This window comes from Tursiops truncatus, chromosome 15, assembly GCF_011762595.2.
Source record: "Tursiops truncatus isolate mTurTru1 chromosome 15, mTurTru1.mat.Y, whole genome shotgun sequence".
Taxonomy (NCBI): domain Eukaryota; kingdom Metazoa; phylum Chordata; class Mammalia; order Artiodactyla; family Delphinidae; genus Tursiops; species Tursiops truncatus.
The window spans coordinates 36,908,025-36,921,578 of NC_047048.1; the positions used below are offsets into that span (position 1 = coordinate 36,908,025).

The 13,554-nt window shown below is 54.1% G+C and overlaps 1 protein-coding gene across 17 annotated transcripts in view; it reads left to right on the forward strand.

Annotated features, from left to right (window-relative positions):
* Positions 1 to 13,554, forward strand: part of IFT140 (intraflagellar transport 140) — a 70,916-nt gene that overhangs the window by 25,032 nt on the left and 32,330 nt on the right. For 16 of the 17 annotated variants that reach the window (XM_073792487.1, XM_073792482.1, XM_073792493.1 and 13 more), the window contains 6 exons: positions 2,508 to 2,635; positions 4,196 to 4,313; positions 6,645 to 6,775; positions 7,174 to 7,342; positions 8,661 to 8,792; positions 12,494 to 12,693. In XM_073792487.1, coding sequence (XP_073648588.1) covers positions 2,508 to 2,635; positions 4,196 to 4,313; positions 6,645 to 6,775; positions 7,174 to 7,342; positions 8,661 to 8,792; positions 12,494 to 12,693 — 878 coding nt within the window. The remainder of the gene's footprint in view (positions 1 to 2,507; positions 2,636 to 4,195; positions 4,314 to 6,644; positions 6,776 to 7,173; positions 7,343 to 8,660; positions 8,793 to 12,493; positions 12,694 to 13,554) is intronic. The other variant, XM_073792490.1, reaches the window with a different exon arrangement.

The window sequence follows — 13,554 nt, forward strand, 5'->3', positions numbered from 1 at the left end:
CGCAGAAGCTTCCTCCAGGCGGGAGCGCAGAGCCCCGCTGGTTCCCGTGCTTCCTGCCAGGCACTGCGAGGAGAGGCGGGAGCTGAGCGGGGGCTGGTGTCTGACAGACACCCGTGGAGGCAAAGGCTCGGGGGACCATGTGGAAGTTGGAAGGCAGGAGGTGTGGAGCCCCAGTAACACGGTGCGTTTTGGCTTGTTTTTTCTTGGTTTTGTGTTTTCTTCCTAGAAGATCACTTCTGTGTGGGAAGGACTAGGGCAGCTGGTGAGCAGTGAAGGCAGATAGGAGAGGCCACAGGTGAGAGGTCCGGGGGCTTGGAGCGCGACAATGGGCAGGGAGCCAGGCCAGAGTCAGCAGTTAGGGGCGTGGTGAGCAACTGGTGTAGGAGGGAGGAACTGAGGACATTCTAGTTGTCTAGTTTGCGTGTCTGTGCTAATTGTGGAGCCTTAAGGTGGAAAGTACAGAAGCAGAGCAGGGCTGGGGGGGAAGGGTGCAAGTGTGAGGTGCCTCGGACACCCTTCAGAGATGTCCCAGTGTTACCTGAAAACGAGGTTCACCTCTCGGTGGATGTCAGCCAATAGACACAACCAAGCTAAGATCGGGAGAAGGAAGGATTTATTACTTGCAGCCAGGAAGGAGAACACGGGGGATCTTTCCCAAAACAGTGTCTCTTGAACAGCAAAATTGGGGAAGTTTTAAGCTAAGGGCACAAGCATATTCACAAAAGCATTTGAGCAGAGGAGAATTCAGGGTAGAATTGGGGCAAAGGTCAACAGAGTCCAGGCTGTGGATTGAAGTCGGTGGGAGCGTTACTTCCTGCAGAACTCAAAGGTGTATTATTATGTATATCCCTTGAGGAACCAGGACCTGCCCCAAGGCTGCTCCTCCCTTGTTTCTGCATTCCCTCCCTAAGATCATTAATTGCTGAGGCCTGTTCTAGGACCAGCACTGTGGCCAGGCTTAGATCACAAAATGGCTTAGGCTAAAATGGGTCCTCTTATGTCAAGAATACCAGTCCTGGTTTTCTTTCTCCAGGAACCCCCACCACCACCCCGCCCCAGCCTATATCCTTACACCAGAGCCAGCTGGAAACACTGCTCTGGAGGCAGGAGCCCAGGCCATGCTCTGAAGCTGGGGTTGGGAATTGGGACATATCATTGAGGCAGTGTGGAAGGAGAGGAGGTCAGGTTTGCACTGCGTACAACGTGTCAGGAGCGGCAGAGGAGAGGTCGAGCAGAGGAGGCTGAGAGCCTCGCTCTGTCCTCACCAGTGAGCCTGTCCTCACCGTGAGCCATTGCCTGTGACTGTTGTTTGCTTGTTCCACAAACGTATACTAACCTCCCTACTGGGTGCATCAATATGAAGATCAGATTCCTCAGCTTGGAACTCACCCCCATGCTGTTTATCCCTCACTCTGAGTTTCCTGGACGGGTTATGCAGCTTCCTGGCCTGCTCCTCAAGTCTCTGTGCCTGGCACTAGGAGTCTACTAAGTTCTGTTGGAACGCCCCCCCATCCCCGGTCGTCCAGCCTGCTCCCCGCTACCCCTGCACTGGGACCAGGCCTCCACCTGCCGCCCACTCACTGTTGGGGTGCCCTGCTCCCAGCCCAGCACCATGCCACGCAGACACTTACTGGGCGCTGCTTGAATTGAGCCAGGAGCCTCTCTCAGCTCCAAGGACAAGGGTCGGTCCATGCACAAGACACACGAAAGCCTAAGCTCTGTGCAGGCCTGACTGTAGTCACTCTTTCCAAAATGCTCTTAAAGTAAGAGTGACACTTTAAAACCCTCCAGAGTCTTCCAACTTCACGTAGAACAAAATCTGGCTCTCCACCTTGGCCTGCACTGATTACCCACTTGGCCTCTGCTCACTGCCCACCTCGGGGGCCACCCCTTGGCCACCACATTCCTTCCTGCTGTGCTGGCTCCTCCTTGTCCTGGAAAGCCAGGCTCAGCTCTCCAATAGGTGGCTCCTTCTCCCCAGTCTCAGTTCAGGTTTGCCCCACAGACAAGACCTGTTTCTCAGGCATTTACTGACGTATGATGTACACACAGGAAAGCAAGCATGTTGTGTGTGCAGCTCAGTGAGTTTTCACAGATGGACGTATCCGTGACGCGACCACCATCCCTTCCACTCACGGCCTCCCCTGGATGTGACCACTTAGAGGACACTAGCCACACAGTCAGTTTCATTGGGGCTTTAACATAAGACCTTGCAGGCAGTACCTCCTGGACCAACCCAAGCAGGTGGAATTCAATGTCTCGCCACCTTGATAGTTTTGTTTTAGCATTCTGTCCGTCACCTGTCTACACTTGCTCAGGTTGAGTTATGTGCGTACTTGCTTGTTGACCTGGCTGCTACCTGTCTCCTCCTCTGAACGTAAGCATCAGGGATCCCCCCGGGGCAGGGCCCCGTCCTCCCCTCCCCGTGTGGGGTGAGACTCCAGCAGATGGCAGGGCCCTGTGAATAAAGCCTCCCTGAATTCCCTGTTCCCTCCTTTTTTCTTCAGGGGACTGTGAAACAACTCCTGCCATTTTCCGAAACAGAGGGGAACCCATGCTTCTTCGACATCTGTGGAAATTTCCTGGTTGTAGGGACAGACTTGGCTCACTTTAAAAGCTTTGATCTATCCCGAAGGTACAGTGTTTGTCCAAATAAAAGTATTATATTTTTAAAATTAGTCAGGAGGTAGTGTGGTGGGTAGAAAATGGAGAGGAGGAAGCAAACTACTTATGTTCTCATTTCAACATTAATGTGCAACTTACTTTTTTGAAATGTCTTATGTCTTGATTTAAATTCTTCATCTTTGCATGAAGGGTAAGGGACCAGCATCACTATGTGATGGACACATGACAGTGCATTTGTCAAAATCCATAGAACTTTACAGCTCAAAGTGAGCCTTAATGTCTGCAAATTTAAAAAATCAGTTCAGGGGATCCCAGGATGGAATGCAGACGAGGCAGGACTACCCACCATTCGTGAGTGTGTGGAACTGCCTCCCTGGGAACCAGGTGCCGCCTGGGTCACCCTGGCACCGAGTGGGACCGTGAGACTAAGGGCTAAGGGGCCGCACGCGGCATGTGCTCTGCAGACGAAGTCAGTTCCCACGGGGCTCGGGGAGCAGTACCCACACTGCCATCCAGGCTGGACATGAGCAGCCGAGGGATGGGATGGGAGCCCGAGGGAGCCAGCTTCTCGCCTGGGTGGGAGGTTCCAGATCAGCAGGGGTGGAGGCTGGAGTGACCCCTGTGCTGGTGCATCCAAGGTGGAGATGTGAGTCTGAAGTAGAGTGCAGCTTCACGTAGACGCAGGTGGATGCGTATAAAGTTACCATGGCTACGAGGATACACACCAGTCAGTATACACACAGCCTTGCTCTGTCAGCCGTGGGGGCCTGAGGGCAATGACACCCCAAGAGCAACGAGCACATCCCGTGCCCGGATCTGGGTCTCTAAGTCCTGCAGTAAAGGGAACTGATCTCCTCGGAGAAATGATGCTGGGACTGATACTGGGACTGAAGCAGGAAATACACCAAATGAGCCTGGAGACTCTGTCCCAGCCCAGAGGGGCCCAGGGAGACGAGACAATTAAATGTCAAGTGGGGCCTGGACAGGGGGCCTAGGACAGACAGAGGACACTAGGAGAAAAGTAAGGAAATGTGAATAAAGCAAAAAAAATCATAATGAGATACCTCTACAAGCCAGCGTTGTTTCTAATGGCAACAAACTGAAACAACTAAACAGGGAATTAATTAAATAAATTTTAGTTTGTCCACACAGCGGAAAAGCACACAGCTGTAATGAAGTATGGGCAGCAGAGACCCCGGCCAGCTGTGCTGTGGGGACGATGAAGCAGCCTTAATAAGCTCCTCCTGTGCGAGACAGGGACAAAATACGTGTTCGTGTTTGTTCACAGAAACAGAATTTTAAAACCTCACCCACCAAGTAGCAGATTGTTATGTTGTACAGCTGAAACTAAGATAACGTGTGTGTCAATTATACCTTGACAAAAAAAATGTAAAAATAAAAAATCACCCTATGTCTGAGCTCAGCCCATTTCCTGGGTCTCACATTACCGAAGTGAGAGCAGTTGGGCCCAAGCGGAGCTCAGTTCTCTGGGCCCAGGTTCCAGGCCGCAAGGAGAAGGGGCGCCTGCCATCCCACGGCGGTGCCACTGAGACCGCGTCCCTCCCCGCAGAGAGGCGAAGGTGCACTGCAGCTGCAAGAGCCTGGCAGGGCTGGTCCCGGGCGTTGGGGGCATGGCCTCCCTCAGGTGCAATGCCAGCGGCAGCAAGATCAGCATCCTCCTCAGCAAGGTGAGTCCGCTCGTGCGCACAGCTCCTCCCACCCCTCCAGCTGGCCCTTCTGTGCCCCACACCCCGCGCTCTTGACGTCCCCTCCTCCCTGGCTGGGCGGAGTGGTGGGGGAGCTTTCTGTCTGGCCTCTCCTCTTGCCTGGGGCCACCCTTCGCCTCCCCACCTTCCTTCACTCCGTGTTTCATCAGGAGCAGTGGTTTCTGCTTTGCAGAGACCCTCACCTCTTCCCTTTTCTGCCTCTTTCCATCACCCGACTAAATTCTCTGGGCACCAGGGGTGATGACTGTGGAAGGACCTTGGAGCCTCTTGCTTAGAGAAACACACGACGTGGGTGTGAAGGAGGCAGGTGGCTGGGTTGCCTGTTCTGGAGGAGCTACTGCCTTCCCACCTGGCAGTGTCTGTTCATGCTCTCCTCATGCATTCACTCACACGTTCATTTGCTCACTCATTCACTCACACATTCGCTCACTTATTTATTCACTCATTCTCTCACTCGTTCATTTAAGAGTGGATTGCTGGTTGCCCTCCATGTACCACACACTTTGCTGGCCACTGTAAACACAAACTGATCGGTTAAATCAGGGAATCGGCCCCTCCCCTCGGAGAAGCAGACTCGAGTAAATTTTTACATGGTGAGAGCTGAGAGGAGAGGTGAAGGGCTGGAGGTCAGTGGTAGGTGGAACAGCTCTCAAGAGTTCCGGAGGCTTCCAGGGGAGGTGGAGGTTGAGCCCAGGTGTGGGCTCGCCAGGTGGGCAAGTGATGGGGGCACAGCCCCGCCAAGGCGTCAGAGTGCGACCCCGTGGCAGAAGCATGGCTTCACCAAGGTCTCTGGTCACTGGCAGAGGGGGAGGCCCAGGCTGAGTGGTCAGTGGGCTATCACAAGGTGGAAGATCCCTTGGGGCCCATCACAGCCATACTTGGCTGTAGGGCAGGGAAGGACAGGGTCTGAGAGGAGCTGGGTGAGGAGCCTTTGGGGGACGGAGGGGGGTCCTGTCTGGTTGTTGAGTTAAGGGATTTGAAGGGCGGCCTGTGGGCAGTTAGACACAAGCCTGAGTCTCAGCCAGGAGGTCTGGCTGGAGGTGGGGGTCCTACCAGCCGGAGGCCAGGGTGGACCTGGGGAGGCTGAGGGAGGGGAAGCAGCTGAGCTGATGGGGAGAGACAGGCAGGCACCGCACACCAGGCAGTCCTGGGTCACTCATTCCTTCAGTGGCCAGGACACTGCCCGGGTATCCACACACAGGCAGGAGACACCCACACAGGAGGTAGGCAGGGTATCGGGACATGGTGCTGGGCAGTCCCGGGAAGGGCATTTTCCTTGGTGCTGGGTGTGGACGCTGGTGAGAAGTGCGGACTGCTGAGTGACCATTGTCTCCGGAGGCCTGATTCTAAAGAGCAGAGCGAGCTTGAGGGAGCTCAACGCTCAGACCAGGGTCAGGAATGCTCGCCCTGGTGAAAGAAAAAAATCAAAGAAAGAAAAGTTGAGCTAGGTTGAGGGGGCTTGCAGTGAAAGATAGCTCCCCTGCCCCACTGGCATTCCCCAGGGGAGGAGAGGCTGGGAGAAGCAGGAGGAGGAGGATGGGATGAAGCCCCTCTCCTTGCAGACGGGGCAGGGTGGGCGTGGTGTCTGGGGTGGAGACTGAGTCCTGGACCATCTTACCGTGTCCCAGACACTTCGTTGTTTGTCATTTTGCTTAGGGAATTGTGATGACCAGAAGCTTGCGTTTTTATTTAGTCAAACCTATCGATGATTTTTAATTTGTGATTTCTTCCATTGCTTTTAAGCTTACAGTATTTTCTTTTGTCTAAGATATCGGTAATTTTTCATTTTCTTGCCTTTCTTTTCTTAAGTAAGCACGTTCCTTTACCGTCCCGGTATCTGTGGGGATAAAGGTTTAACAGTCTACATGAGTTCTTGGCATTTTGCCCCAACAACCAAGCTGGTTCCCTTTTCTCAGCTTTTCTGAAGCTTCTCTATGGTGTTTACTTCATTTTTACTCACTTGCGTGAGAATTTGTTTATCAGAATCTCGGTCCCTCCTTGTGCCCATGGTTAATCCACCTCAGGTAAGATGACATCACACTCACGTCTGTATTAAGAACAGCTAGACAGCCATAGTCGACCTGCACAGTCTGAGAATTTGTCTTCAGTTTTCTGAAATTAGAAAGTAGTAAATCCATAGCCATTTCAGCAGGATGAACGTAAGCTGACGTTCGAATTACGAATGCTGGAGGCCCGCTCATGGGAGCGGCTGGGTGGATGACCCGGGCATCTCTTCCAGGCGTGTGGCTCTCAGTGGGCGGGTACCCTGAGCTCCAGCTCTCTCTTCCCCAGGCTGACAACAGCCCCGATTCCAGAATCTGCTTCTACGATGTGGAAATGGACACAGTGACCATCCTCGACTTCAAGAGGGGACAGATAGATCAGAGAGAGACGTTGTCCTTTAATGGACAGGCGACTAAGAAGTAAGATTGTGGTTTGGGAGGATTTTGTTGAAAAAAATGTTGAAAACGATGTTCAGTTACTTGTTGGCTTCGAGGCAGGTTGTCGCTAAGTTTACTTCACCCTTGGAAGAGCTCAGAGATCACGAGTGGTGGAAACCAGAGGTGAAATAGAAACAAACTCCCCTGGTCAGTCGGGGTGGACTTGAGTCTCTAATCTGTTTTCCAGGTTCTAAGGTTCTGGAGTCATGGGGTCGGAACTCGAGCTTCTGAAAGGGCTGCAACTCGAGTGTCCACAAGGGCAGCCTGAGTCTTGGGGCACAGAGGGCCCATCAGCATCTCTGTTGGCATGGAGAGTGTTTCTGAAAACACAGTGGGGCATTGATGTACCACGTGTGTGAGGGTCTGTCTCTCTCTTTCAGAAGCCAGGCCCTTGCAGATGAGAGGCTGACGAATCTCGTGCCTGTGAGCCACTTCTGGGATCAGAGTGAGCCCAGGCTGTTTGTGTGTGAAGCCTTGCAGGAAGTGCCGGGCGCCCCGCTGCAGCCAACGGACAGGAAGGCCCTGGGCGAGGCCAGCACAGGCCCCACGGTACCACATGCTGTCGCCTTTGTGTTTAGATTGGTGGGGACGTGGCAGGCTCTGTCTTCCCAACATGGTCCACAGGGAAGTTCTGGGGAATGGATTCAGGAGAGCAAGCGCTCACCCCCAGGATGCCGGGGGACACCTATCCCCTCTGGGTTGACACTGAGGGCTGGCCCCACCCTCTGTCACATGCCATTTTCTCTCGGCAGCTCAGAGCTCTTTATCAAAACAGTTAACGTGAACTTACCCCTTGATTTCAGCTCATCCTGTGGGGTCCAGTTACTGAGGCCGACTCCTCAGTCATCCCCCGAACAATGGGCCCCCTCGCCCCTGTCTCCACCCCAATCCCCGGCTTTGCAGGGCGTCCCTCCCCAAAACTGGTGACTCTCGGGCCCAGGACTCCAACACTTTCCAAGTCTTGGGTCCTGCAGGACACCCAGTGATCCCTGAGAAAGCCCGGGGGCTGCATGCGCCTCTCTGTGACCCAGAGGGATCTTTCGTAGGGTCCTCAGTAGGTCAGCAAAGGCCCGCCGGCCCTAGAGCTTCAGGTGACTTGTGTCCCTGCCAAAGGGACTTCCTTCCAGGATGTGAGAGGCTGGATCCCCTGAGGCTACCAGCAGCGGGTTTCCACACCCTGATGTTTTCAGAAGCAAATCGGTCTCTGGGTCTGAAACATGAGTGGCGAGAGGGGCCCTGTTGGCATCTGTGTCACTGGAGTGGAGACTCGAAGATGAGAGAGAGGATCTAGTGACGAGCAAGTTGGGGGCACTTGCTCCCACTTGGAGGGTGGGGGCATGGCCGGCGAAGGGCTCCTGGTCGTGGGTGAAGTTGGTGAGGAGACGCAGGCACTCACACAGCAGGGCAGCCACCAGCCCCTCGGCCTCCGCGTCTCCTGGGCAGAAGGGTCTGCAGCCGAGTCCTGCAGGACAGGGTCCCGCCGAGCATCGGCCTCTCCACTGTCCCTGCCTGAGAGCAGAGCAGAGTCTCCATGTCAAAGTCAAGAAACTGAAGGGGCTACTCTTGAAGCTCCTGAGCTTCACTCACCAGCGCGGGTGGAAGGGTTAGTTTTCACCACAAGGTCAGCGAGATGGGTCTAGTGGCTCCCAGGCCGGACGAGGTGTGTCCTCCAGGAGGGGCGTCAGAGAATAGCGGAGCCTGGTGTCGTTGCTGTGTGCCCCGAGGAGGAAGGGGGTTATCTGTGTGCCTATGTGTTGGCCCCTCTACTTTCTTTGTGTTTTATGTAAATATCCCAGCAGTGAAAATGGGATTGGACGAGATTCAGGAAAGTTATTGCCAAACTAAGACAGAACGTCTCCCTCTGCAGGCAGACGTGCTGGTCCTGTCTTTCTTCGTCTCTGAAGAGCACGGCTTCCTGTTGCAGGACAGCTTCCTCCGGCCTCCCGTCTTCCAGGCACTCCTGGGAATCCAAGTGCCCCATTATTACTTCATGAGAAAGGTGGGAGCCTCTATGTGTGCGGCCGTGTCTCAGGCCCTCCTCCCCACCGGGGCTCTTCCGTTAAACAAGCAAACCGTGTGCCCTGATTTGTCGCCTGAGATTCCCGCAGATCCGAGGTTTCTGTGTGGGGAAAGGCAGGCAGGCAGCAGTGCTGCTGAGGGTTGTCCCTTCCGGCGTCCCCCAAAGGCACCGTACCCTTCCACTTTCCTGTCTTCTTTTTAAAAATTCTAGCTGTTTTTTTAAAAGTACGTATTCCTATATTCACTGTAGGAAATTCAGAAGCTTCAAATAAAGAAATAAAGACCGAGGATGCTGCAAATCTCCGTGGTCGCAGCCCCCAGAGATGGTTGCTAGGAAAGGCTGGCGGGCAGCCTTTCAGGAGAGGTCTTGTCCTTTGCCCACGTGTGTGTGCGTTACATACACTGGTTGTTTTTATTTTTTTTATTTTTATTTATTTTTTTGATGTGGACCGTTTTTAAAGTCTTCACTGAATTTGTTACACTGTTGCTTCTGTTTTATGTTTTGGTGTTTTGGCCCTGAGGCATGTGGGATCTTAGCTCTCCCACCAGGGATCGAACCCGCACCCCCGCATTGGAAGGCGAAGTCCCAAACACTGGACCACCAGGGAAGTCCCACGGGTGTGTTTTTAAATTTTTGATCAAACAGGGTTGTTTTCAGCACACACCACCCACCCCCTCCCCCACCACCAACAAGGGTATTTTGGATGAGTTATTTGCCTTCCCTGGAACCTGGTCTCCACGTCCCCACGGTCCCTCCTAGACCTGAAATCAGCCATCCTCTGCCCTGAGATGCCGTGCTGATCACGGGGGTGGGTGCATCTGGGGGGTAGGGGTGGCGGAATGTCCAGACGAGTTGAAACACTGGCTGAGCCACCTGTTCTCAGCCGGGCGCCAACACCGCCTGCACAGAGGAGGCGCGGCCGCGCTGGGACCTGAAGGCTGCAGCCTGTCGTTCGTGCCTTCCGTTCTGCAGGACTGTGAATGTGCTGGCCGCTGCTGCTCCTATTCTCGTAAAATCTGCAGACTCCTCCCCGTCGTCAGCTCTTTGGGCTCCCCTGCCGCGTCTTTCTTTACTGTTGTGTCAGAAGAAGGACTGAAGTATGTAGACTTTTACTTGGATATTTTTTGGCTCTTAGCATAGGGTGATTTAAAATCAACCTTAAACATGAACTCTGTATTTTTTGCCATTAGCAAGTGTTCTTTTTTTAGCCAGGGGTAAGGGCAGACCCCAGAGGACCCCCAGAGATGGTGGACATGCCATCTGAGCTTGGCTATCTCTGCCAGCTCCAGAGCTGAGGCCTCTTGCCTGTGTGAACGGCTGTCTGCTCAGAAGCCAGGACGCAGGTCTCCCCGGGCCCCTCCCAGGGTTATTACTGACCTGAAGAGGTTTGGCAGGAAGGCCCAGGGTGGGCTCTCTGCTCTTTGTTCTGTGACTGTCATGGGCGAGCCGTGTGGGTCTGTGGGTCTCAGGCTGTGCTGAAGCCCTCGTGCAACGTGCCCCCCTGAGACCACAGGCCAGGGTTGCCCCTGGGAACAGTATCCCCAGCCATCGAGGTCGGCAGCGAATAGTCTTTTCTGCACTTTGACTTGTGATCCGTTGCAGTGAACTTTGTGAGGCTGTGTGGTTTCGATTCCAGGACCCCCTGCGCTCCGTCCATGCAGGTTTTCTGAGTTTCCTCTTTTGAATAGACCAGTGCCTCCAGACCAGCATTTTTCTGAATTTCATTCTTATTTAGTGCTTTTATACGTTTTCATTTCTCTTTGATTTGAGACTCAAAACATAGAGACAGCCTTTGAGCTCCTTCTCTTGGGCGTCTCCCTCGTCTTCACGCCTGGGCTTGTTTCCTTCAGTCTGAGCACCATCCTCCCCTCCGCCAGCCCCTCAGATCTCTTCCCCCCGAGCATCCACTTGGAGCTGTTGGCCCAGCAGAGGCCTGCGTGATGCTCCTCCCTGTTACCTGAGCTTTGCAGTTGCCCCAAGATGTGGTTTTCTTTGTTTTAAGCGACAGCTGTCTGTGTCCTGACACCTCCCACCTCACATGCTCCAGCTTTGTCAGGGGCCTGGCAGGGCATCAGCTCCTCGTTGGGGCAGCACGAACAGTCTTGTCTCCTAATGCTTGCGGTGAGGAAGTATTTCACTTACCTGTGTTTGCAACACAGGAAGTCTTATTCATTTGATCTCTCAGTGCGGGAGAGGAGGGGCCTACGCAGCCTATTTCCCTGAAGCGCCTGGCGTCCCGAGGTTCCTGTCCGCACACTCAAGGGTGTGGTGTCAGTCGAACAGCCCTGGGCCCCCAGCTCCCACATGTGTTCAGGGCAGGCGGCTCATCCCCTCGAGAGCAGAACCCAAGGTGAATGCAGGCAGGGGGCACCGTGAGCTGTGACCGTGGGTGCACTTGTTTCTGTGAGAATTCCTGCGTGTGCTCGCGGGGAGCAGGGCTCTAATGAGGACGGGGCATCAGACCCACAGCAAGGCTGACGGAGGTCAGGCTGCTGTCTCGTGATTTGTGACACCACAGCAGACAGCAAGTACCACCCCCCATGGTTTTTGTGTCCACGTTTTCTGAAGGTTTCCCACTCAGTGCAAAATCAGCCCAAACTTGAGGACTCAGCTTCCCGCCGGATGTGAGCCCACCACTCGGCCACAAACCCTGACCAGGGCTGCTCTTGGCCTCTGCTTATGCTCTGCTCTGTGCCTGGAGGGTCTCCCCGTCCACACCTGGGTCTGATAAATCCTACCAGGGTTTCAAGGCCCAGATCAAGTGCCCCCAAAGTTGGGGGCTACAGTTGAACTTCAGAAGGATCCGTGACACAGGAGCTTCTGGGAACTGAGTCAGAGGCAGGTGGTGAAGGAGTCAGAGTCACAGCAGATACGAAACTGCCAGGGTAGGGGAGTGGGGTCCAAGGAGATGGATCATGAACTCTCTACACGGGGGAGCCTGTGTAATCAGACGAATGGACGCTGCAGAGAGAGAGCAAGCCAGGTGGGAGACCAAGGGGTGTGTGTGTGGATCCAGCCCAGGGGTGAGTGGAGGGCATGGAACCCCGTCTAGCTGGGAGGAGGGAAGTGGACTTGAGAAGGATTTGTGGCTGGAGCTGGTGCAGAAGGCATGGTCCAGACAGTGCACTAAACTGTGCTTGTGCTGGGACCACAGGATTTCCTTCCTCTGCCTGCATTGGGGGTGTGGCAGGGGTGGGGGGTGGGCTGCACTAGGTGAAGTTTCTGAGAAGCACCAGCAGAGGGCTCACCACCACTAATCCAGGTTACATTTTGGAAACTTCTACCTGCAGTGATGCTGGCGTCGATTTTAATACCCTCTGCACATGTACACAGGTCTGACTTGATAGTAAAAGCTCTTTCTAGGAATTTTACAAATGGCCCTGGGAGGTAGGGATTTTCATGACTGTTCACGGCTGTTGAGCAGCTGATGTTAGTGCCTTAGCGGCTGGCAGGTCTCTGTGCGTTGACAGCCTGCGTCACCCGCTGTCTGAAGCCAGAGCCCCAAGTTCTGGTAACTTCAGGGGGCCTGCGGACGTGCGTTGTGTTTGCCGAGAGCATTGCTGAATATTGGGTCTGTGTGCAGAGGGTCCCCGCAGCTGACGAGTACCCCCAGGGAGAGGCCCGGGGTGGGCCCTGGCTTTACAGGGATCCACAAATAAACAGTGCCCTTTGTCGTTCAGCCGGGAGAAGTGGACCTCGAGGACCAGGTGGACTCCGGGTCCCAGCGCATCCCCCAGACGGTGGGCAGGAGGCCCCTGCGGGACTTCGTGGGGCTAGAAGACTGTGACAAGCCCACGCAGGACGCCATGCTCAACTTCACCTTCTTCCTGGCTGTCGGGGACATGGACGAAGCCTTCCGGTCCATCAAGCTCATCAAAAGGTGAGGGTTCTGCTCGCGAGGTGTGCCGCACCCAACTCCCTGTGACCCTCCTTCGGGTCTCTTCCCTCCCCACGAGTCTCATCGTCGCTGACTCTTCTTGGTGTTCCTGGTGTCTCATGGGTTTTCACTCAAGGGGATGCTGGTGCTGGTGGAAACCCTGTTGTATATGGGCACCTGGCTGGCCTCGCAATGCTTGGTGTCTCGTGGGCTGTGATTTAGTTGTTTTGATTTACTTTACAGTGGACACTTCCTAGTTGAAAGTTCTGCAGTTGCTAAATATTTATAACATCTGTCTGTCCAGGAATAATTGCACTAAACAGAAAAGTTTTTTTTGTTTTTTGTTTTTGGCTGCGTTGGGTCTTCGTTGCTGCGCACAGGCTTTCTCTAGTTGCGGTGAACGGGGGCTACTTTTCCTTGCGGTGCGTAGGCTTCTCATTGCAGTGGCTTCTCTTGTTGCAGAGCATGGGCTCTAGGCACCCGAGCTTCAGTAGTTGTGGCACACAGGCTCAGGAGTTGTGGCTCGCAGGCTCTAGAGTGCAGGCTCGGTAGTTGTGGCACGCAGGGCTTAGTTGCTCTGCGGAATGTGGGATCTTCCCGGACCAGGGCTTGAACCCGTGTCCCCTGCATTGGCAGGCAGATTCTTAACCGCTGTGCCACGAGGGAAGCCCTAAACAGTAAAGGTTTTGGTAGTAAACTCTCAAAACGGCAGGCAAAATGCAATTAAAATTGCTCTAAGTTGTCAATCAAGGGCTACCTATAAGCAGCTTCCTCTCTGTGCCTGTGAGAATTCAGAGCTTCTCAGGAGCATTTGACAGATTTTAATTGCCAAAGAGTAGAAAAACTATTGAAGGGTGAAATTCA